This window comes from Anabrus simplex, chromosome 1 (genome assembly GCF_040414725.1).
Source record: "Anabrus simplex isolate iqAnaSimp1 chromosome 1, ASM4041472v1, whole genome shotgun sequence".
Classification (NCBI taxonomy): Eukaryota; Metazoa; Arthropoda; class Insecta; order Orthoptera; family Tettigoniidae; genus Anabrus; species Anabrus simplex.
In genome coordinates, this window is record NC_090265.1 from 1,639,716,701 (window position 1) to 1,639,743,263 (window position 26,563).

The window sequence follows — 26,563 nt, forward strand, 5'->3', positions numbered from 1 at the left end:
TGTGTTAGACATGGAGTGTGACGAATTTGTAAGTAATTTAGGACAGGATTCTGGTGATTCAAGAGACAGAGAATCTTCTGACCTACAGCGAATCGAGCCTATTGCAAGTTCAGATCAATGAAATACCTGTTGCGTAAGAAGGCCTACTTGCTGATTTTCATGGCAAATATTTTATAGCAATGATAATGCATTTTTATAATCTCGAATATGTTCTGGCAAAGTAGCTATATCAGTCATGTTAATATTTGCGTAAAGACTATGTGGAACTCGAGGAGTGATATGAAACAAATGTTTGTTTATGCTTACGTTACTCTTTTGCTGGAAGGAATTTTTGTTCATTTCATTTTTTTCAAAATTATCCTTCCTAAAATTAGAGCGCAGGGATTATTTGCATAAATACGGTATTTTATTTTAAAGTTTTGTATGGTATGAAAATTTAAAGAATACCAAAAATGTACAGATCATGTGCTGAAGTGTTTTATTTCCTTGACAAAAAAAAAAAAGTACAATAAAATAACCACAATACATACAACAGAAATGTAAAATGTTAAGTCAGAAATTTTTAGAACACAATTTAACAGATGAAGAGTTCAGATTTATGCTATATTGAATGCTATCTTCATACATTATAATAAACTTCTTCTAGATGTACACACATTAATACTTCAACAGCACAATCTGCAGTTGAACCTCAGTGAACTGCGCTTTTCATAGTTCGGAGGTTGTAAAACAGTAACTAAAAATGAGAAACAATATAAAACATGAAATCTCATAACAGCATTTAAGTGACATTGTCAAGTTTCATTTCAACATTATAAATATACAGTAACATTTCTATTTAGCCAAAAATTTATATTTGTAGCTATATTCAAATAAAATTATGGAAATGATGGTAAAAATCAAAACTTGCATTAAAAATCCACAATTATGAAATATTAAAGAGTTGTCTTGTGAATTACCAGGGTTCTATGTTAATTTTCATCAGAGGCACAAGAATAAACTAAAGACACTATGTCTTTGAGAATAATTCCACACAGCTAACAAGACAAGGTCAAACTGTGCATCAAATTCATTAAAAGAAATTTATGCCTTCTATAGCAAAATAAAATATTGCCATATTTTATGAATAACTGATCATAACCCTCAAACCAAAACCAATAAATTGTTGATCAGAAGTCTAGCCGTATTTCATCGGATAAAATATATATCATCGAGGACAAGGGCTATTAAGACCCTGAAGAGACAACATGCTGATTTTCCCATTATTTTTAGAAGCCTTACCTCATTCATATATGATTTTTGTTTTAGCTTTTCTTATAACAGCTTATTAAGCTGATAGTTGGTAACCATTCAGTACTTCTCCCTTGCCAAGATCCCTGGTAAATAGGACTGCACTTACCAAGCAGTTCCCCAGATTTGGATCATGATCTTGTCTGTTTCCGGGGTCGGTTTCCGGTTCCGGTGGGTAGCGATTGCTTTTCCTCCTGCCCCGCATTGTTCCATCCTGCTTCTTTTCTTCATGGCTCTTGACATCTCTCTCCCCCTTGCACGGTTGGGTGTTCCACTATTTTACCATTTCGGTGCGACCCTTGCTTGGGTTCGAGTCACTTCGTGCCGCTCCCGCGACGCTCCGCGAACCAGTCACCGCCCGCATACTCAGTATGGCTGAGGAAAATTAAAAGTAAAACAATTTCAATCGACCAAAAAATTTCTTACATCTCAAGAGGCTGTAATATGACAACACTGAAAAAGAAAAAATCTACAGACACAGTTGTGCGGGAAGATGTACAGTATTATGTCCTTGTTCCACCTTCCTGTCGCTATCTTTTTTTTTTTAATAACATGCTTTACGTCGCACCGACACAGATAGATCTTATGGCGACGATGGGATAGGAAAGGCCTAGGATTAGGAAGGAATCGGCCGTGGTGTGAAAATGGGAAACCACGAAAAACCATCTTCAGGACTGCCGACAGTGGGGCTCGAACCCACTATGTCCCGGATGCAAGCTCACAGCTGCTCACCCTTAACCGTACGGCCAACTCTCCCAGTCTGTTATCTTTGCCCACTCTGAACTCGAGTTAATACTTTCATGTGTTTCTATTCTCCTTCCAAGCTTGTTGTCTCTGATAAATGTATATTTGTTCCATTACAAGATAGGTACTTGACCCTTTGGGATTTTTTTCTCTTAATGAATATTTTGTGGGCAAACAAGGAAAAGGCACTAAGTCCAAAATGATAGTTTTGAGATAAACATATTTTAAAGTTAGATTAGTTCTGAAAAATCTTAATTTATTTTAAACCTGGTTTTCTTGTCTTATCTAGTTATACTGTACAGTGGAACCTCGATTATCCGTTCCCGGAACCTACGTTTTCCCAGATAATACGCTCAAATTAAGTGGTCCCGTGAGCATCGTAATTAAATCACGTTGTAAAAATCCCACATTATCAATTCCTGGAAGAAACGATTTCCCGTATCAACCGTCCAGAAATGTCAGTCCCATCAACGCTAAATCCTCGATATAGTGTTTTTTCAATAAACTATAACTCACGTAAGGACAACTATGGCATGTTTATGGATATTGGCATTAACCCCCCCGCCATTGCGATAATTAGAGCAAGTACTGTACTGGAAAAGCGATCGGCAGTGAACTTGCATAAGGGACCATCTTAGCATCGAATTTGTGTAGTATTGTTTAGAGACTTGACCTTGGGCTCAGCTGGAAAGCGCACTTGCTGCACATGTCCGTACGAGTTGGAAATTATGCAAACAATTTATTTTTTACATGTAACGTGCGGAAATAAAATGACTGCGTTTTTTTACTTTTAAGGAAAGCCTAGAGTGATGTAAAAAATGATTGCATATGGGATTGTGTTTATGTCACACTACCATAGCGCAAGGCTTACCAGCAGACTGTGTCAATCAATTTGGTCACCTTTTAGTGTTCCATCTGAATATTAGATTTACAAACTATTGACAGGATCACGAAGAAATTATGGTTAAAGAAAAAGGGAAAGACAAATCCACGCTACAAATAGAAGAAGCAGTACGTGTAGCAAAGCACCTGGAGTAGATCAGCTGGTTATTTATATGATACAGGCAGTGAGCCCAGCAGGAGTACAGTGGCTTTATAAGACCAAATACAGTAGAGACAATACGCGACACGGATTTAGCCTTGTTAAAATGGGAGACAATTCGACGGTGGCGCTCATAGTGACTTGACCTGAAAAGTCGTGCTGAATTCAAATATGAATGGAAATACATATATGAAAATGGATAAATAAATTACGTCTAGAAAGAAAGTATTATTGAGATATTAACTTCGAAGTTGCTAAAGCAATTCTGGATAAATGAATGAAGAATTATTTAAAAGGTTATTATTTAAAGACAAATTAGACATATAAACATCATGTGAAATGGACTGCTGTGAAATGGCTTGATCTTTCATTTATGCATTACTTTCTTTGCTTTAGCATTCCTGCCTGAATTTTTACGGTTAGATTTGTCTTTTTTCTCATTTAAAAGCATTGTATCATCACATTAAGACACTTGTCAATAAAAATATTTACGTACAATTAGAGTAAAAATGTAGCATACCCTTGGCTGTATAATCGAGGATTTCTAAAGTCGCTGACCTGGAAATGATCTGAAAAAATCTTATAATTCTTATATGTGCGTAACGTCCCTTCTTTCTCGTACACCTTATCCAAATCACTTCTGTGACATTTCAAAACCCACATATCACACCTACAATAACACATTGGTATTGAAGGTTAACTGCTGCACTATACAATAAAATATGCGTATTATATTTTAAGCCAGTTAAAATATGGGTCGAGCAGGTCAGACGATTATGAAGTACTATAAAAATCTGTGTCACTGGAAGAATATATATGGAAACACAATATTACTTACATTTTCTTGTCACGAGGCAAATGGAAGGAAGACCGCGCATTCTTCTCTACTTCATAGTTACTGCAGCCAAACACAGCACATACCTTTCCCCTCATGTTGAGAGGAGGTATCAAAGAATGACACACGCTACTATTTAATTATGTCAACTCACTGAAAACGCATAAATAATGTTTAAAGTAAATACAAAATTTTAATATTCCACCTTCTCAATACTAAAAAATCATTTGATGTTTTTACAAAAACATTACAATGATATTAATAGGTACTAGTTTCGGTCCACTGTGGACTATCATCAGCCTAGTCAAATTACAACAGTAAAAGACATAGTGATAAAAATAGTGTGGAGAAATGAGAGAGGATCTAGAAGGATGGGATGGTGCTGGAATGACAGACAAAAGTGAAAAACCGTATTTGCGAATAATGATAAAGTAACAGAAGTGTTCACATTGACAAGTAAAATCTTGTGAAGTCACGTAAAAACTCTTGATGAGATAGTCTTTGGTTGGCAGTTACTCCTGTGTTGCACGACTGAAATATATAACTAAGTATATGCTTCTAGAAAGTTGTAGATGTAAGTTCCACTTTAGCGTAGAGGGAAGAATTGTCCGATGAGACCAGCGTAAGATTGAAAGTTGACAAAGTTGAACATGTTCTATGGTGGAATGAAAAGCTTGCTGTGTTAAACAGAAGTAGTCTCAGTTCAATCGGGACCCCAATGAACCTTGCGCTGCGTGGAACAAACTTGCTGTATTGAATGCAGTATCTCTGACACAATCAAAGAGATTTTGCCTAGTTATAAGAGTTGGTGCATATTCGTAATACGCAAGGCTAGGTACTCTTATTGACACACTGATCACCGCATTCGATACAGCAAGTTTGTTCCACGGAGCGCAAGGTTCATTGGGGTCCCGATTGAACTGAGACTACTTCTGTTTAACACAGCAAGCTTTTCATTCCACCATAGAACATGTTCAACTTTGTCAACTTTCAATCTTATGCTGGTCTCATCGGACAATTCTTCCCTCTACGCTAAAGTGGAACTTACATCTACAACTTTCTAGAAGCATATACTTAGTTATATATTTCAATCGTGCAACACAGGAGTAACTGCCAACCGAAGACTATTTCATCAAGAGTTTTTACGTGACTTCACAAGATTTTACTTGTCAATGTGAACACTTCTGTTACTTTTATCATTATTCGCAAATACGGTTTTTCACTTTTGTCTGTCATTCCAGCACCATCCCATCCTTCTAGATCCTCTCTCATTTCTCCACACTATTTTTATCACTATGTCTTTTACTGTTGTAATTTGGCTAGGCTAATGATGGTCCACAGTGGACCGAAACTAGTACCTATTAATATCATTGTAATGTTTTTGTAAAAACATCAAATGATTTTTTAGTATTGAGAAGGTGGAATATTAAAATTTTGTATTTACTTTAAGCATAGTCTCAACTCAATACGGAACCTAACAATGAAGTTTATTACTTTGAACGCATAAATAACACCAAAAACTTCACACACAAATACACGTGCTCTTATGACAGAAGCAGTAGTTCTCAGGTCTACCCGCTAGAGAGAGCTCTAATAGCTGTCCCTCGATATCTCGCTGAGTGTCGCGTATTGTCTCTACTGTATTTGATAAGACTACAGGTTTGTCATTTTGCTGCAGAACTTGGCATGCAGCTATACCTCATTATATGAAATTAATTGGTCCATATTGATGACTGACTACTTTCAACAGGATGGGCAGGTCCACCTACCCAATACCATACTAATAACATATGGTACACCTCAACCAGTCAAATGAGTAGCGTCGTGGCATCCACCAGGGTCGTGAACCTGCTGTCATCTGTGGTCTATATGAAGGCTTGCAGAGGCTAATCATATGTGATGAAATGCTGTTTCAGGTTGTGGAAAGCTTGTTGACCACTCAACATGTCTCTGACACAATCAAAGAGATTTTGCCTAGTTATAAGAGTTGGTGCATATTCGTAATACGCAAGGCTAGGTACTCTTATTGACACACTGATCACCGCGTGTGCACGCACGCACATGGCATATGGGCTCAGGATGCCCTCCACTGACCACCTGGAGATGCCCCATCGGATCCTCCGACAAGCACGAGCAGATCTACTGTTATGGTATCCTCCACCCAGGCACAAGCAGCACGTTTGTTACAGGACCCTGTGTCTGCCTGAACCATTTCCAGGCGCTTGGTTTAAGGGAATTTAGTCCCTCACCCTTTATGCAGATCCGTCAGGTATGACGGTCAAAATGGCTCTGATGATAGACAAGTCTGTTCAAAGAAAAATATACGTATTGGGACTATTAATGTAGTATCCTTAGAAAAGGATGCAAGAATTCAAGAAATCACATGCATGACAGAAACATACCGATAATGGGACTAAGTGAAGTAAGAATAAAAGGGAATGGTAGTAAGGTGCTGGAGAATAAAATGTGGTGGTCAGGAAGAGACAAAAGAAGAAATGGTGTCGCAATAATAGTGGCTACAGAACTGGCCAACAAAGTACTCAATGTGGATTATGCTTGCGACAGAATAATTAAAGTTCAGTTCATGATGGAAGGAAATATCCTTGATATAACCCAGGTTTATGCTCCTCAAATAGGTTGTGAAATAGATGAAAAAGAAGAGTTCATCACTAAACTGGAAGACGCTGTAACATCTAACAAGACTGTGATTAAAGGAGACTTCAATGCTAGAGTTGGGAATGATAGAGGATGATATGAAACAGTTATAGGAAGCCACAGAAATGATGAAGGGGACATGTTATTAGACATGTGTCTGAGAAATAAAATGGATCATTGGTAAATGGATGGTATAAGAAAAGAGATAGTCAAAAGTTTACCACATACAGTTCGAACTTGCAACAGAAATCCATAATTGATTATAATAACGGAAGAAAGCAGAAGATGCTTGACAGACGTGAAAGTGATACGAAGCATTAATCTTGACGGTGACCACAGACTACTGGTGGGCACATTGATGAAATTTAGAAGGGGGGAAAAGGACAGGCAAAAATCAAATACTGGAAACTAAAAGTAGAAAAATCCAAGGGAAAAGATTAAATATCAACTTCCTAAAGATGAGAGGAAGGTTGTTGAAGAAGAATAGAAAAGGTTAAAACAGGTTTTAGTCAAAGCAGCAGAAGAAACCTGTGGAAGGCAATCAACAAAAGTCAGACACAAAGAAACTCCGTAGTGGAATGAGAGAATTGCAGATGCAGTCAAGAAGAATAATAATCCGTGGAAAGAATGGATAAGAAACAGAAGGGAACATAGAGACAAATGGAAAGGACTAAGCAGAGCAACAAGGAAAATAATAGCACTGGCTAAAAAGATGTCCTTGGAAAAATTTACAAAAGAGATAGAAGAAAATTATAAAAATGTCAAGAAAATATTATACCGCAGAAGGAAGCAAAAAGAAAATACATCAAAAGTCCTCAACAAAGATGGAAAACCTGTGTGGGAAGAAAAAGAAGTTTTGAAAGTACTGGTCAGGCTGATTGGTCTGTAGTTCTCCGATTTCTTTTTATCACCCTTTCCTTTATAAATTGGTATTATTATAGATCCCTTCCATTCCTTTCGTATTACACTATTATTTATGACATAGTCAAAGAGAAATTTTAAATAAGGCACTATGTACCACCCCATTGTCTTTAATACCTCCCCAGTAATGTGATCACTTCCTGCTGCTTTTCCTTGCTGAAGCAGTTGGATTTCTCTGAAAATATCTTCATTTGTCAAATCAAATCAATACAGAGGAATAGGATACTGTGTCATTGCATGCAGATTTATGAAAAGATAATCTTACAAAAAAATCAAGAACAAGATAGATTCACAATTCAATAGAGAAAACAAAAAAATGAAGGATGTTAGGTGTAATGGAAAAATTCTTAAAGTAGATGCTTTTAAATACCTAGGAAGTAAGCTAACTGGGAAAGAAAGCATCAAGGAAGAAATTTCGTAAGATAGGAAATAGCTCAAACTTTTATTACTGTGTATCAGACAATTAGAAATTGGAAAGTACCTACCAAAGCAAAAATCATGATATATAAATCATATTTGCCAATATTGACCTGTCTGTCTGTTAGGTCATCAGCCCAGAGGCTGGTTGGATCCTCAAATAACACCACCAAAGGTTATGCGGTTATGAGGAAACACCAAAAACCAATGGCAGCACTAAAATGAGGCGTACTAGGCAAGATGAGGAGTGAGGTAGTTTGCCATTGCTTTCCTCACTGGGTGAGAAAGTACTATTGCAGCACAACTGACCCTATGAGCAGCACCTTTCATAACACTCAGATGCACACTAGTCATGCTCTGAATGTCATTACTCAGCACTACCCATACCCCAGCAATTTCCATATTGTCACAGCCATGGATGTTGACTGGGACTTCGGTGGAAGCTACACTTTACTCTGGCCTGTGCCAAGAGATGGATGCAAAATTACTGTATCCATCAAGAAATGATAGCAGGCAGAAATATTGACCTATGGATCAGAATGCCGGACTTTGGAAAAAAAAAAAAAGATCTGAGTAGATTACAAGCGACAGAGATGCGCTTTCTGCGAGGGATGTTGGGTAAAACAAGGAGGGACAAGATAAGAAATGAAACCATATGAAACTCGCTACAGGTCAACCCTCTAAAAGAACTATGGAGAGAAATAGACTGAAATGGTTCAGCCACGTCGAAAGAATGGGACAAGAAAGATTACCAAGAAGAGCTCTGGAATGGACAGAATCTGGAAGAAGACCCATTGGAAGACTACGAACAAGATGGATCAGGTGGAGGATGACGTAAATCAGAGAGGACTAGTGGCAGACAGTGATGAACGATAGAATGTGGGAAAAAAGAGAAGACTGAAAGAGGCTCTGAACGACCTGCGTAAGCAGAAACATATCGGGAAGAAGAAGAAGAAGACGTCTCTCAGTGCCCATCATGCGTCCTGACATTGATATCAACCCACCATCATCTCGGTTTACAGTAGTGTCGTGAACGATAAATCTGGACTGGTATGGACTGGAACTGGGTTGTTTTTAGTGACGAATCCAGATACTCTTTGTGCACTGACGATGGCAGTGTTCGTGGTGAGCGCTTCAATCTTGCACCTGCTGAGATGACACACCATTCACACTGCTGGTGTCAGGCCAGGAGGGGAGAAGCATCATGTGACAGTGTCACTATTAGTAGCGATATGAGGGACACTGATGGCACAGTGATTATGTGCAGGACATACTGCAGCCACACGTTGCCCTTCACGACAAGGCTTACGATAGGCATCCTCTAGCAGGATAATACTCTGCCCACGCAGCATTGGTATCATAGAAATGCCTCTACAATATTGCCACACTTTGATGGCCTACTTGATCACCAAATTTTTGCCAATCAAACATGCCTGGAACCACCTTGGGTGCCAACTTCAGCAGCCTGCAAGTTTACACAATCTAGAAAATCAGTTGCAGCAAATATTAGACAAATACACCACAGGATACCATACAAAACCTGTACGTCTCTTTGCCTGCTTGTATCATACCTTGTATCCCAGGCAGAGGTGGATCCACAGAGTAACAGAGTCTCACTTCAACTGTTCGGTTTTCTACAATAAATTATCCTTTTGTTCTGATACTGTTATCACATCATTACATCCACCGATATCAAATTTCATGCAATTCCAACAACTCCTCCCAGGTGAGCAACATTTTTTTTTTAAAGAAGGAATGTAACTACAGAGAAATCACCCATAATTGTTAAGATATTCGAATCAAGGTTGAGAATAAAATTATAAAAGTAAAATGGAAGACGATAACATTGTTTTACAAAAGAGAGATCATCATACTAATTGTCCCCGTCCAATTATTTAGAGACGTCCAGCAACAGCCCATGTTGAGAGTATACAATATTTACTGGCGAAACTTTGAGCTCGACAGCAGAGCACTCTGGGAGTATCAAGTTCGAGAGCCACGTTATCTCTCTTTTTTTTTTGCTATTTGTTTTACGTCGCACCGACACAGATAGGTCATAGGTCTTATGGCGACGATGAGATAGGAAAGGCCTAGGAATTGGAAGGAAGCGGCTGTGGGCTTAATTAAGGTACAGCCCCGGCATTTGCCTGGTGTGAAAATGGGAAACCACGGAAAACCATCTTCAGGGCTGCCGACAGTGGGGCTCGACCCCACTATCTTCCGATTACTGGATACTGACCGCACTTAAGCGACTGCAGCTATCGAGCTCGGTATATCTCTTTTGAAATCTTGAATGTTTATTTTTTTAAATGAATGGAATCCTGCATCTTTCATCTGATTGCAAGAACAGCAAAGCATGTGTTTCAGCATTGAAATTTCAGTGCTTTAAAGGTGAATGTGAAATGGTATTGCATTTTGCTCTAGAAAGTTCAATATGTCCTTTACAGCTAACAGCAATTCGGTTACATTGCATGTCATTATGTGACGAGTTGATAAAACTCATCGAGCTGTAATCCTCATTGTTATTACATTATTCTCTGATAACTAGCAAAGTTAAGCAGTTTCCAATTCAGACTACGTTTTGGAATTACATGTGGTTGGTACACTTGTGTTTCGGTTTACAGGTTTTGAGTTAAGGACTCTGCTTCGACTAACAGTCTTTCATTAGAAGATATTAGAATCATTCCATATTGACGTTTTTCATTTTCCAAAGGAAATTTACTATGCCCTTATCAAATGGAGATGTGAATGTATTGAATAGGACATATATTTCCTTTGTAAAGTAACAGTCTTTCATCGAAGATGAACTTCCAACACGAGACACTGGCGCGTGATATGGACTTCTTCTGCATCTGGACTATTACCATGCAGGACTAAAATGGATGTGAAGCCTTAACCTCAATAATGAAGCCCAAGGTAATGTAAATGATAAACATCACTTGGTCTGTAGAATTCTCTGTTTCCAAATTTTCTGTAGTTTTGTTGTAGAGTTGGGAAATATTTTGTCTGATTGTGCACGACTTGTCATGATTTTGCAAGTGAAGCAATTCATTATAATTATTCTTCTAGGTCAATGTTGTAAAATAATCATTAAAAAAAAAATACAGAACAGTGGAACCAAGCAATGCACATAAAACTTCACATAGGCCTGGTTTCTTCAACTGAATGTTAAATTTTACTTAACAAATGTTAACTAACAATTGTTATTAATTTAACACTGTTTAAAAGTGCCCTGTTTCACAAACACATTTCCAACATTTGTTACGAAACAATTGTTAAAGACAAATTAACACATTTCAGTGAGATTTCTGAACGCATTTGACAGCGAGTGTCTTTTGTTTATTTACATAAAGCGCTCCTAGTGGTGTGTTGAAGTAGTATTTTGTCACAGACACAGGGTTGACATTATTATAGGTTATGGTTAGCGGAGACCGATAAGACGTAAACATGTCAAGTAAGAGGCAACAAAAGCGTTATGATGAATGCGAGTTTATATTTAATTTAATTTTAATTTAAAATTATGCGACTGTGCTTAAAAAATGAAAGAATGGACTGTTATATCACAACATTCGATATAGCCCATTCTTATACCCTTAACACCGGGAAAATGTGATAATTTATGCGTTTCGGATGGTTTTCGAGCATTATTTTATTGCGGGGAAAATAATGCAACGCCTTGTTAATGCTGCAGTGGCAGCAGGATTCTACACACTTCTTTTGTACTCGTTCACATAGTCTCCTACAATTACATGAAAAGTGTCTCAAGCATAATATTTAACAAGTATAGCCCAGACTCTGCAATCAACCGATCTCACCGAGCTTCAATGTACCTGGTAGGAGACACTCAATGGTAACCCGTGTATAAGGGTGTTAAAAGGCGAACAAATTTTACTTAAACATGTCAGGTCCGCAACCTAGTAACTTCTGAAAAATTGATGAATCTCTGATTCCAATGCAAGGCATATATACTTGGGAGTTACATCACAGTGGAAGGGAGTGGTGGCCAAGTGGTCACTGTATTTGTCTGCGAACCTTGTAGACGTGAATTCGAGTCTCGTCGCAGCTATGATTTTTTGAACAAAATAAATTAATATGTCTGCCTCTGTGGTGTAGTGGTTAGTGTGATTAGCTGCCACCCCTGGAGGCCCGGGGTGGATTGCCGGCTCTGCCACGAAATTTGAAGAGAGGTATGAAGGCTGGAACGGGTCCACTCAGCCTTCGGAGGTCAACTGATTAGAGGTAGGTTCGATTCCCACCTCAGCCATCCCGGAAGTGGTTTTCCGTGGTTTCCCACTTCTCCTCCTAACTTAAGGCCAGGTCGCTTCCTTCACTCTCCCTTGTCTATTCCCTTCCAATCTTCCCATCCCCCAACAAGGCCCATGTTCAGCATAGCAGGTGAGGCCGCCTGGGCGAGGTACTGGTCATCCTCCCCAGTTGTATCCGCGACCCAAGAGTCTGAAGCTCCAGGACACTGGAGGGTAAACAGATAATTAAGAAAAATAAGATGACGATTAAATTAATATTTGAGGGAACGTTAATATAAAAATTGGAACAAAAATATTACGGAAATTGCAGTACAATTTATTTTCTACCTGAAATTAATATAGGACTAAACGTTCTCTTTCTATCCCTGTAGGTAGAAAATAAAGTTCCACTGCAATTTGATTATTCATTTTATTCACATTTTACCTTCATATTCCCTGAAACAATAATTTAATTTGGATTTAAAAAGTATGTCTATGGCTGGACTCGAACTCATGTCGTCGTGGTTAGGAGACAAGTACGATGACCACTCGCCCACTGCGCCACTTGTCGGGATTGCAACTTTTCAAGTATATAGATGTATTAGAATCGGGGGATTCATAAATTTTTCGGAAATTATTAGGTTGCAGACCTGACAAGTTTGAGTAAAATGTGTTCGCACTTTAGTGTTCTATCACCTCCATGTGGTCCGAAGCGGATCCTGCTTCATGATATTTGTCCTTACTGTTGGAAACTAACGTGTATCAATATTGTCTAGTATCTTGTTCATTATGGCTTTGGTAATTAGAAATATATTTTCTGACAACTCTAGAAAGTAGTTATTTCTTAGTATGGGTCATCCTTTGCCTTCTTCAGCTTATAAATAGTCTTCATACAGCAGAAAAGCTTTAAACTTACGTCTTCTGAATGCCTCCATTTTGAAATTTTAGCAGTTGTTAAGAGGTTTAACATGGGGCTGCTGCCAGGTTAATTTAACACAAGTATTAACATTTGTTAGAGTTAACAATTCTTGATGAGACGACCATTTTGTTAAATTATGTGGTAAGTCTCCTTAACAGCTGAGTTAACACTTACCATTCGTTGAAGAAACCGGGCCATAGTAATTCAATTATTAGTCGTGGCCGGAAAACGACCGGTAGGAAGACCTAGGAAGAGACGGCTGGACCAAGTGAAAGAGGACATAGGAACATGAGGAGTCAGCTGGGATGTCGTCTTGAGAGAAGAGTGGTACATGGACAGACAGAAGTGGAGAGTGCTCGTAAACCACACCCGAGCAACTGGAGTGAAACTGATGATGATTAATTTTCAACGGTGGTTCAATGGTATTTTTATCTACAAATTAGCATGCGCCGTCACCTATCGACAAAATGCCAGTTTCACACAGTATGTTTAATTTAGTGTGGCTATTTCTAGCTGAGTGAGGCCCTTGTAAGGCAGACCCTCCGATGAGGGTGGGCAGCATCTGCCATGTGTAGGTAACTGCGTTATTGTGGTGGAGGATAGTGTTATGTGTGGTGAGTGAGTTGCAGGGATGTTGGGGACAGCACAAACACCCATCCCCCGGGCCACTGAAATTAACCAATGAAGGTTAAAATCCCCGACCTGGCCGGGAATCGAACCCGGGACCCTCTGAACCGAAGGCCAGTATGCTGACCATTCAGCCAACGAGCCGGAACACAGTATGTTGAAGTAAGATGATGTGATTCACACCAGCTGTAGCATTTATCCATGACGAGCATACACAATGTGCTCAAACCATCAATGTTTTTGTTGAGCCAATATGACAGACTGCTCGCTGTGAGCCAGGAGCAGGTTATCTGCTCACCTGCAACTCGTCAACACATTCCATTTCTCCCTGCACGCTGCTGCACTTTCAGGACATCAACTGAGCTGTGTACAGTAGTTAGGCCTGTTATTTCTAAGCTAGATTACACACACATGATAGATGTGGCGTTACAATTAATAAATAAACTTGAAATCTGATGGTGTACGTCTTCGTATATCTGCATAGTATATTTGGACTTTAGTATGTGTTGTTGGACCATATGCACGGCACATTTTTGTACTTCTATGCTGCTAACAGTTTATTCAACTGCCTGAAAGTGTGCGTTAACGCCATCTAGGCGCGCGCAGTGGAACTTGTGGTGAGTTTGAACGCTGATAGACAGAGCGTGCTCGACTCGCTGGACTGTGTGCTGTTGCGCTGAGCGCTCCGCAAACGACTGTCTGCTTCTCTGCTATTTGAACTTGCTGGAGTAAGACGCTTTGTAATGTCTACGATATATTGTAAGATCAATTTCGCTGCTACAGGAATCGGATAAGTGGTGTGGTGCATCCCTTTCAAGGATTAGCTGTGAATATAAATATGTAGTTATATTTTAATTTGATGAAAAGGATGTGGTGTTTAATGTAGTATTAATTTTGTTGTGTGACGGGTGGTTGCTTGGTGCATTGTTCATTATGGATTATTTGGAAATTTAGTATTCATTTATGTAAGTACTGCATCTTATTTATTCGTTGATTTTTTTCTTCTAAATTTTGTGTGTGTGCTTCTCGTGACGTTTCCTTCATACTGGTGTTTTCATTTGATTTATTGCCGTCTGTGCTTGTAAATTCTGCCAGTGTGTGACGTTAAATTTTATGGTGACATCTTGTTCCATTTATTTGCATTATATTAATACAGGTTAGTTTCTCCTCTGTCACGGTACATTTTGAATTGTGCACCGAACAATCTCTGTTGACACTAATTTTCCAAAAGTTGTTATTAAAAGTAATTTAAGGTAGGTAGTAATACAGGGTGTTTACAAATGAATATCGGAGTTTTAACGCCTTATAATATTGAATACGTTAAACTTACAGTTATAAATTATATGTCAAATGAAAGAGCAACTCAAACAGTTTTGTTTGTTGGCACCAGTGCGCATGTACGTGCAATGGTTTTGCCGCAATCCGCTAGACAGCGGTAGTAGCAAAGATGGCGACTAGTGAACAGAAAGCTTTTTGTGTTTTGCAGTTTGCAAAGACAGAATCTGTAGTTAATGTGCAACGTGCGTTCCGCATTAAGTTCGGTTGTGATCCTCCAAGTGATAACATTCGCAGATGTTATCATAAGTTTGAAGACACCGGTTGCCTTTGTAAAGGGAAGAGCAAGGGACGACCAAGATTAAGTGAAGAGACTGTTGAGCGAGTGAGAGAGTCATTCACTCGTAGCCCAAAGAAATCAGTCTGGAAGGCTAGTCGTGAATTAAAACTTCCTGCGTCGACCGTTTGGAAAGTTGTAAGAAAACGCTTACAGCTACGTCCTTACCGTTAACAGTTATTACAGGCTCTAAAGCCGGCAGACCATAGATTACGTGCCAACTTCGCAAACGACATGTTGTTACATGATTATGAGTTTATGAATCGTGTTGTTTTCAGTGATGAATCGGTCTTTCACCTTAGTGGACATGTAAACACTCATAATGTGCGCATCTGGGGCTCAGAAAATCCTCACGAGTTGGTACAAATGCAACGAGATTCCACTAAGTGAATGTTTTTTGTGCCGTATCCCGGCGAAAGGTTTATGGGCCTTTCTTTTATGGTGAACGTACTGTAACTGGTGCTTCTTACCTCGATATACTAGAGCAATGGCTCTTCCCTCAGTTGGAAGAAAATGAGCCAGAGAACTTCATTTTCCATCAAGATGGTGCGCCACCTCAGTGGCATAACGACGTACTACTACCGCTGTCTAGCGGATTGCGGCGAAACCATTGCACGTACATGCGCACTGGTGCCAACAAACAAAACTGTTTGAGTTGCTCTTTCATTTGACATATAATGTATAACTGTAAGTTTAACGTATTCAATATTATAAGGCGTTAAAACTCCGATATTCATTTGTAAACACCCTGTATTTTGGTCTATTTGGTGGTTGTAAAGTTCAGTATTATTCATTTTACATGTAGTGTTTCTGTAGAATGTAAGGACATTGTTAATGGAGGGCTGTAATAACGTTCGTGTCATCATTCATGCATTATTGAGTCACCTTATCTCCTCGAACCGTGGCTGTCTGCCATTGTTTATTTTCTGCTCTTATCTTTGCCTGTCGTTACATAACTGTTGCATTGTTATGATTATATTATCGCGTGTAGAATCTGCCTCTGGATGCCGCTGTGTACGGATCTCGAATGTTGTTGCTCTCTTATGAGTGTGTATTTGAGTATGTGATTACTAACATTTTGGTATTACCTGACTGGTTCTCTCTTGAAGTGTACGGCATATGAATTATGACTTCTCATTTCTTTCTGTTGGGGTTTAACACTGGTGGTGTTAAAATTTTACTATGCTAAATGCATACCTGCCAACTTTACAAAACCAAAAATCAGATTTTGATATGAAAATCAGGAGAAATCCGGAGATACAATTGATCAAAACTGCTTATTCTACATGTCTTGCACAATACAGTACTACAATAATTTATAATACTTATTGTCTCAAAGCCCGATTGTAGCTAAGACGAGGCTACAAGGCTAAAAATTTCACATCTCTATTCCCTCACAGAAAATATGAGAGTGAGATGATCGGTGCCTGATAAGCCTGCTGAAAATAGTATGAACGCATGTGTGAATCAGTCATGCACTTAGATGCCATTAGGCTACCTAGCAAATGCATAGATTAATATATTGCACCAAGTGCCCGTGTGATTATGCAAAGCGCAATACTATTTGGATCAAATAACTAGCTGATGAACCCGTGCTTCACTACGGAATTCTCAGAAAGGCTGTCCTTATAGTTTTCTCAACTAAAGTCAACATAGGTCATTACAATGATGCCAGTATGAATGTTGCGATAAAAAGCAATGTTGTCATATGAAATATTCGATAAAATGAAAACAGCACATTTTCTCACTTTTAGCAAAATTTACTACGGTGTCGATCTAACAGTTCAAAAGTTTCAGAGCTAGAATGACCAGGCTGCAGACAGCCGCAAATACTCCTGTATAATTATTCCGTTTAAGTGTGCACATTCTCATTCCAATCACTGCCTCAGAGTAGGGATTGAATAGCTGGAATACTATGCTGATCCAGTGTGTTACGTACCAGTAGTATCAGAAAATTTATGAACCAGCAGTATGGCATGCTACAGAAGAGAGATCTAACTCCTCACTCCCCAGCTACTTCCCACCAATATTCAGGCAGGCTGTTATACTCAATACGCAGCAGTAATCCTATCTATCGGAGATAAATGGCAGCAGAATACACAAAGCACATCACAACAAACAATGGTCAGTGTACTGTTATTGCTGATCAATTTTATGAGCTTTCTATATTGGTGGCCTTCACACTTAGTTTTCTTCCAAATCTGCGATTTAGAGCATCTAATATCAGGCGAGTCCTCCTTTCTTTCATGACAACCTCGTGTGTTATTTAAGCAATTGTTCCTTCATGACTTTTTTCTCATTCTTATAATTATCTTCACAATTTAATCACCATCAACACTAATATTATTGTAGTCGTACGGAAAAACTTAACACATAAATAATCGTAAATTGTATTCTCTGTAACTTTTGTTATGTAGTACTTTTCAATATGACCAGCAAGATAGGTAATTAAAAATTAAATTTTTGGCACCTTCCCCTAAACTACCATTTTGAACAGAGTGAATAAAATTATTTATAGCGTAGACTGTAGTTCCTTATTCCGCGACTTTACATAAAATTCTGTTCACCCATTTTCACGTACCCCGGCGCTGATATGGACTTAGCAAAAAAATCCGAATCCATGAATATCTCTATCATTATAGCCGGTATGGTAAAAATGTAAAAGACATAAATGATAGGAAATTGCAAAATATATAACTTTAGTTATGTAGTATTTATCGATAGGGCCAATAATAACAAATATTTGAGAATTAAATTTTAGGCCTTCCCCTAAACTACCATTTCACTCAGCATGAATAAAATTATTTATGGCCTAGGTTGTAGCGACTTATTCCCCGACGTTATATACCGATTTTCATTAAGTTCTCTTCAGCCGTTTTCTCGTGATGAGTGTGCGTACGCACGTACGTACAGACAGACAGAAATTACGGAAAATTAAAACGTGCTTATCCCCTTGTTACTATGGATGGTCGCGACCGGTACGCAAATATCATTCTTTTTAAATTCTGAGCAATGTATGGACAAAACTCTTGTTTTATTTATATTGAGATAAATAAAAATTAGTCTGAATTGTCTCCAAATGGCTCGTAAAATCTCTAGAAAAGTCATTAGTTATAGTTATAGTAGTTATCATTGAAATTCTGTCACTAAATTACTAAGAAACACTCAATATCTAGCGATGAATTTCTAGAATCGACCAAAGAGAATGGAATCTACTAGACTGATGTGAACGAATACCAACATAGAACACGGGAACGAGAGATTGACAATCGATACACGCGTTGCGATAAAAAGGTTTCAATAAACATCGCACATTCGCGAACATTTCTCGCATTCATAAACATCGATGTTTCGTTTGAAAGCAGCCAATGAGCGAAGGACTTCCGGCCACTGGCGTAAAAAAGCTGAAACTGCGGGATTTGAAAATAAATGTTTGAAGTTCACCAAAAATTAAGCTAAAATCGGGAGAAATAATAGAATAATCGGGAGGCGGGAAAAACTGTCGAAAATCGGGAGTCTCCCGCCTAAATCGGGAAAGTTGGCAGGTATGTAAATGGTTTTATTTCTGGGGTATGCTATGTGACTGATATATTTTGTCAGATATGTCTTGGTGATTCATTTCGTGCGACGCATTTTACAGTATTCTTTTTCTGGTATGCGTTCAGTGTGGTGAACCCTCCATTAAGATTAAGAATGGTCCTTAGACAATTTATTTATTTTAAGTGTAGAGAGCATGTTATATGGTACATTTTAGGTTTATTCAAGGAGCTCCTTTCTTAATTAGGTCGCTAGGATTAGCTTTTCATTAAAAAAAAAAAAAAATGTATTTTCTTAAATTTTGTACTATTTACCTAAATTATTTATTTATTTAAATTAAGAGATAGTATATTTATTTGTTAAAAACCTCACCTTAGAATTTATAAATTATTAATTCTAATTTAAAAAGCACTATATTTAACCAAATTTCTCTTCCTTTAAAAAAAAAATTTTAAAACCAGAATTGTAGATATGACTTATCCCACTATCGGCAGCCCTGAAAATGGTTTTCCGTGGTTTCCCATTTTCACACCAGGCAAATGCTGGGGCTGTACCTTAATTAAGGCCACGGCCGCTTCCTTCCAACTCCTAGGCCTTTCCTATCCCATCGTCGCCATAAGACCTATCTGTGTCGGTGTGACGTAAAGCCCCTAGCAACAGATATGACTCATCAGTATTTCACCTATTTACTTGCTGCTAAAGATGTAGTAGTTTGTATTAGTTTTTGAATTAATTATAGTACAGTTTTTTTGAAAAGGGCGTATAGTTTTTTCTTGTAGAGGCTTGTTCTGGTTCCCTTATTCCTTATTCATTATTTTAATTTTTTTTTTTTTGTGTTTTGGTAGCATTTTGATTTTGTCGCTTCCTTGTTGTAATACGCTTACCCATGGTGTCACTAGCTGGACACCATTTTGATATCACTTGTGTGAGGGGGCGTGTCATAGGTTATTATTGCCACAGGCAAAATGTTACCATGCAGCATCAGATTTGAAATCACATAATTCAAACTTCCAATTTTTGCTTCCCAATAACTTTGAATTAACAAGATTTTACTGTATAGGAGTAATCTTTGTGGCCCGTTTACAAACACCAAACTCTCACACTAAGAATATGTCAAACGGTACTTAATTCTCTAAGAAAAATACATTCAGTAGTAGAGTACAGGAAAAAGTGAACAGTTAAGCGATATACCTGAGAGAACTGTCCTCCTTGAGATGGCCCAGCAAAGAAGGCCGAACGATCACCTTGATAGGTTGAATCTTGAGACAGAAGTCCATCCATCTGCGACTGGTATTCTCCCACCATGTAGCTATCTTGAGAAAGTTCAGGTTGCGAGAGACCAGGCTGGGAGAGACTGAATCCTGGCTGAGACATACTCTGCAAACAATTCATTTTTTTAAATTCCAAACCATAACATGAATAGCAACATACAAGAACTTAAAAACACTTCGGCAGTGCCTACCTGAGACATTCCTTGAGTAAGGGGCACAGCCTGACTATAGGGTTGCGTGGCATCCTGGCTGCTCTGACCTTGGCTCAAGCCACCCTTCATAACACTACGAGTGTTCTTCACCTTACTACGAGTTGCAGCACGGTTACGCTGATTCTGACGGGCTGGGGAGAGATTTAATCATTGAGATAAGCTTGGAACCAACCATTAACATTATCTGGTCATCGCTTGAATTAGCTGGATAACATACTTACCTTGCAAAGCCTGCTGATGCTGATTGTAGAATCTTGGAGGAACATGAGCCATGTTCATAAACATACCAACAGGAACAGGCATGTTAGCTAAAGCTGCTTGAGCACGCTCAGGAGAAATATAAGATGCTGGATCATGTGTTCTGTTATAAAGATCCAAGGCAACACCACTTGCTGCAACACAATAAATATTCTTAACTGTGATGTTTTCCACTATGCATCCAATGTATTTCAAGAACTTCATAAAAACTATTCTAGGTAAAATCTATCACCAATTTAGGGCTGTTGTTCAGCTGACAACCTAGCCTTTTATTAACACATTGACGACTGGCGCCGAACAGAGGCTGCTACCCCACGCAGACCGGATAGTTCAAGCCTCCAAGAAAGAAATTACACTGGTGCACTCACACCACTGTAACTCGAAATGTATTCAAGATATCGACCTCAAACTTGGAACATGTACTCACAAGGTTGCTTTGTAGTCTGTAAGTTATGATACTTTTCAAAGTAATACCGTTTGTGGCTCCATCCAATAGTCTTAACCACAGTGTAGTATGAATGTCATTTGTGCCATTCGTATACTCATTGTTTCAAGTATGCAAGGATTTCTCTTTACGGCTACTCCCCGTTTAGTGTTAGCCATTAATCATTAGAAATATCTAATTCACTGTCACTCTGTACCTATTATAACCCGTCTGTACATAATGACAATTATTGGTAGCCGCCAGGAACTGAATTCGTCGCGGCATGTTGACATCAGCACGGGTGCTCCAGGGAATAGCTCTACATATCAAGACATTATTTTGTTAAATAATGAAGGTTTAAAGAAAGAAAGAAAGAAGCAGCAATAATTTATATTCGAAGACTACACCACTTGGAACTCAATCTTGCCCATAATTTCATCAATAATCAAGAAAATACAAGGTGCATAAAAGCAAAAATTCTCGTAGCCTATCACCTACTGTCAGCTGAAAACTACGAGAATTCTCAGTGCTCATCACCCATGTGGCACATCAGTTAATGAACCTGCATATAAGTGTTGAAATAGTTCGTCGTCATATAGAGCATGTTGCCATGGGCCATCTTGTACAATGATTTTCCGCGCGTAAGAATACCCGCATATATATATATACGAAGTTTCCACAGCTACAACGATCGTACAATAAAAAAATACATAAACACTAAAATCTACGATCCCTCTACTCCATGACATTAAAAGTAGTTAAAATTATAGCCAACAGACAGCACAAGCTACAAACAATACCTGTGCATAAAAACGGAGATCTCTGGGGCCCGTCGTCAACCGCTGGCCGCAGTACTACGGAAATCTTCAGGGTCGGTCGTCAATGTGTTAAATGTTTTCAAAGAACTTGGAAACTTATCAAACTTTTTTGCTACTTGTTTAATAACGCACTAACACATCAAAGGTTTTCGGCAACAGAAGAATGGGGCTAGAATTGGGAAGGTAGCGGCCATAGCTTAATTAAGGTACAGCCCAAGCATTTGCTTGGTGTGAAAATGTGGAAAAACCATTTTCAGGACTGCTGGTAGTGGGATTCAAACCTATCTCTCGAATTCAAACTCACAGCTACGCGACCCAAACCGCACGGCCAACTCACTATCGAGCATTTCCCGAGACAAATTATTCCAATTCCTCATCCTATAAATGAATATTTGCCTCGGTTTGTCTTCTTGAATTCCAACTTTATCCACGCTATCTCTCCACTGACAGCTGGGAACTAGCTGCTTAGTCAAGCAGCTAGTCTCCTTTCTCCCAAATCTTCCCAGCCCAAAGTTTGCAACATTTTCACACTCTTGTATGGTTACAAGCAGGTCCATGAAAATCTGAGTATTCTCAGGCACATTTCATAGTTCTGACATTCCTTTGTGTAATATGTTAAAACCAACTCGATCTGCTTTTCCTATTTTATCAGTGGACTTCTCTTATTTTTCTGTATGTGTTTATATCTGCCTGCTTGTCTTCTGCAGAAATGTAATTTCTGCTATAGATTTGATTTTCACTTTTGTCACTGGGCAGGCCTCAGATGCATATGTTCTAATAGATTAATATATTTTTTTTAGTCTTCATTCGTATTTCTCTGATCCATAGCCAATTCTCTACTTTGCAATAGAAAATACCGCCAGGTATCCTGCTGATATCCACATATTGAGAATTGGCTAAGTGAAACGGGGTGTGCAGCTGTACGCTAGCTATCAGGTGATGGTGGGTTCGAGCCCCATTTTTTGCAGCTTTTAAGATTTTTCTTCCATGGTTTTCCTTTTTCTTTTTTACACAGCAAATACAAAGACATTGTCCAATAATAATGAAAATAAAAGAAAGGAGGAGAAAGATTTATTACATGTGATAAATGTCATCGCATACATAGCAGAAAGATTTTCACATTCAGTCATGAATTCTACATTAATTCACCGTAAAAGTACTGTAAGTCTTCAAAATCTAGGATTGTTTTTTCTTCCTCCAGCACTCGCATAAATTTGCGCTTCTTTAAACCGATTCTTGAAACTCCTTTCTTTGATCTTCCTATTTACTCTGAGCTGTTCCAGAACTTCTAATCATCTTGCTGCAAATTGTATACTATAATCACCCAATACCAAATATTTTTATACTTCTATATCAACAGTACAGATTATGGTACACTTCTCAGTCTAATTTCATTATCAAACCTTTCACTTTTTCTTCAAATGTGTGTAAATACAATTGCAGCATTTGGAATACATTGCTTCTACCATTTTTTTAAATCTCTTTCTCAATACCAGTAAAAGAATCCGCCCCTCCCACATACTCCCAATGCTTTTTCATATTTTGTCTCATAATATAAATGGACACCACTGTTGATCACCTCAATTCTGAAACAAAACTGTTCTTCCGCAAGTTCTTATTTACGACTTTTCTCTAATTCTTGATAGCAGAATTCTATCTTCTGAGACTTTTTTCTCTTTCCAGTCCGAATGTCCATTGAAATCAGAAGCCCCCAGCTATCTTTAGACCTTCTACTACAAACTCATATTCTCACCGTTTAATCCACTTCCACGTTAGTCAAAAAACGGGTACATGTTTTGACCCTATTAGGTCATCTTCAGCCAATTACAGACACTGAAATGACATCTTAGAAATGATAAAATGTCTTGAACAAATGAAATAGTACAATAATGAAAAACATGTACACATGCAATGTGGAAAAAAAAAAAAAAAACCATAACATAAGCAGTGTCTGTCAAAGAGAAATCATCTTGCTTCAATTTGGTTGAAATTAACGATGTGTTTATTAGAAACAGAACTAATGTTGATTTAAATGTTTATTATGTTAGTTTTGGGAAACTACTTATCTTGTTCACTATGGTACATTGACTAATAGTAGACATAGTGGGCCGATTGCAGAAACGACTAGTTTTAAGCCTTAGACAATGTCTACCTAAACAACGTCTAAGTTGTGCACGGTCTTCCATTGCATAAACAATGATAAGCTGGTGTTTAACTAGACATCTTTCAAGTTTCAATACTGGTTCAAAAATGGAGACTGAAGTATCTTTCACGTAATTCTTTGCTTGTCGCAACTAATCAAATTCGACGGTGCGCGCACCTAATGCTAGTCAGCTGTTGTCTACCCACACAATACTCAAATTACTTATTACAGAACAGGTGGGCTTTAGATCCAGAAGAAACTGCACTTCACAGGTGCTCAATTTAACTCAGCACATAGAGGATGGGTTTGAAAGACTTCAAATCACAGGAGTGGTATTCGTAGACCTAACAGCAGCGTACAACACAGTGCATCATAGAACTTTGATCACCAAGCTCTATAACTTCACCAGATACTATGGTTTCACGAAGATTGTTGAAACTCTCCTGCAGAATCGCCGGTTCTTTGTTGAGTTTCAAGGAAAGTACAGTAGGTGGAGGGATCAAAGGAATGGACTTCCCCAGGGCAGTGTCCTCTCGCCAATCCTCTAACATCGACATGAATGACCAGCCAAAGCCTTACTATACATTTATGCTGATGACCTGGCTTTAGCGGTCCAGTACGACTTTCAAACCACTGAAATGCAGCACTCAAATGCACTTAAGGAACTTTCAGTGTACTATCAAATGAACCGGCTACTGCAAAACCCGACTAAGACCCAGGTGTGTGCATTTCATTTTCGAAATCAAGAAGCTAGTAGACAGCTGTGAGCGACGTGGGAGGGTAAGCAAGTGAAGCATTCTTTTACACCAAGGTACCTGTGTGTCACCTTAGACCGGACCTTAACATACAAGAAACACTTAACTCTGGACAGAAAGTCTCAGCCCGAAATAACATCCTCTGTAAACTTGATCAAGCAAATGGGGAGCCCATCCAACGTTGTTAAGAACCTCAGCTCTTGCTCCGAGTTCCTCTGCAGCCGAGTACGCATGTCCTGTCTGGTTCAGGTCAGCCCATACGAAGCGGGTGGATGCAGCCCTTAATGAAACATGTAGAATAATAACTGGGTGTCCGAAACCTACTCCCACTGACAAACTCTACTGCTTGGCTGGTATTTCCCCTCCAGACATTCGGCGAGAAGCGTTTCAAGGCAAGAGAGGTCGAAGGTGGATCTCACAAGCAACCACCTGTTATTTGGACATCGACCTCCACCCAGAAGACTGAAGTCCAGGAAAAGTTTCCTCAATGTCTCCAAGGCTCTGGATAAACCAACAAGAACAGCACGTTGTGATATGTGGCGAGCAAAAAAGGAGCATCTTTCTGATTGGATGGTGCCTTCTGAATCTCCACCCCCTGGGCATCATTTGGAATGGACAACCTGGAAGGCACTGAATCATTTGAGGAGTGGAGTAGGTAAATCCAAGGATAACCTAACACCTGTATGACTGTCAGTCCTGCCCTGTTCGATGTACACTTCAAGACTTGATTCAAGCCACTGAAGAGGGAATTTCTGTTGCCCATTTCTGGGCAGACATTGTGTGAAACATGTTTTGTGACATAAAATGTACTTTGTTTTGTTTGTATATAATACCTTATTTATATTTTAAGTTTTTTCAACACTCTGATATGAAATAAATAAATAAATAACTCAAATATGGCTAAGCATGAGCATGACTTGCCAGCAGATAATATCACTTTCGGTGTAAATTAAATCTCATAATATTATCGACAATAAAGTGGCACGCCACCGCATGAGGAAATGTAGCTTTGATTATAGTGCTGTTACGTTGAGTGTAATATACTCGTAAATAGCTTCAGTGGAGGGAAGATGAAACAATAGTACTGTGTAACCAAATAAGTTGTATGGGCCATATACAGTAGATGGAGATCATAGATTCGAAATGCATCATCGGCAGTCCTGAAGATTTTTCTCCATAGTTTCCCTATTTTTACACCAGGCAAATACTGGGGCTGTTATGGCTTATTATTCCGCAGTCCTCCTCTTTAAACAATAACCACCACTTGCCTTTTCCAATCTCACAATCGCCGAAAACTTATCTGAATAAGTGCGACGATTATTAATCCAACCACACATACAACCTACTGTCTAGCTGTCACTATTACGTGTGCTTACTTGGCAGTAAATATAATATAAATGAATTTCCCCCGGTTGATGTATGTGAAAGCCCTCTGACAATTGAGACAAGTAATTCTGACATGTATGTAGTTGAAGTGACCTGTAATTCCATGGAAGTTATCCCATGTATAATGAAATATATCGGTTGACAAGAATTTCAGTCAAGTTGACAGTTACCGGACTGCCCCTTTGTCAGTCTCAAGAAACGAGTCTCTTGAATAGCAGAATCTTATTTTAAGCTGTACCTCCTCGTACATTTCAAATGAATTGCTGCGATTTCGCAGCAGAAGACCCACAGAGAGGGCATCGAACTACCTTTTCTTCCTGGAATCATCTCAACACGATAATACATATTACATGTTTCATAGTACATAACCTCTGATTGTGATTCACTCCTCACATTTGAGGTTAAACAGTGTTCTCAGCAGTATTTAAACTTGGCCTGTTGAACATCGGTTTT

The 26,563-nt window shown here is 38.7% G+C and overlaps 1 protein-coding gene across 2 annotated transcripts in view; it reads right to left on the bottom strand.

The window, feature by feature from the left end:
* Positions 1-455: 455 nt before the first annotated feature.
* Positions 456-26,563, bottom strand: part of Upf1 (Upf1 RNA helicase) — a 232,129-nt gene continuing 206,021 nt past the window's right edge. Inside the window, exons 15-19 of one of the 2 annotated variants that reach the window (XR_010858658.2) lie at positions 20,548-20,718; positions 20,306-20,457; positions 20,035-20,220; positions 1,400-1,665; positions 456-736 (exon numbers count right to left, since the gene is read on the bottom strand). Coding sequence is in view for 1 of the 2 variants with exons in the window: in XM_067138359.2 (XP_066994460.1) it covers positions 1,657-1,665; positions 20,035-20,220; positions 20,306-20,457; positions 20,548-20,718 (518 nt within the window). In the remaining variant the exon portion in view is untranslated. Of the gene's footprint in view, positions 1,666-20,034; positions 20,221-20,305; positions 20,458-20,547; positions 20,719-26,563 lie in introns of both variants that reach the window. The other variant, XM_067138359.2, reaches the window with a different exon arrangement.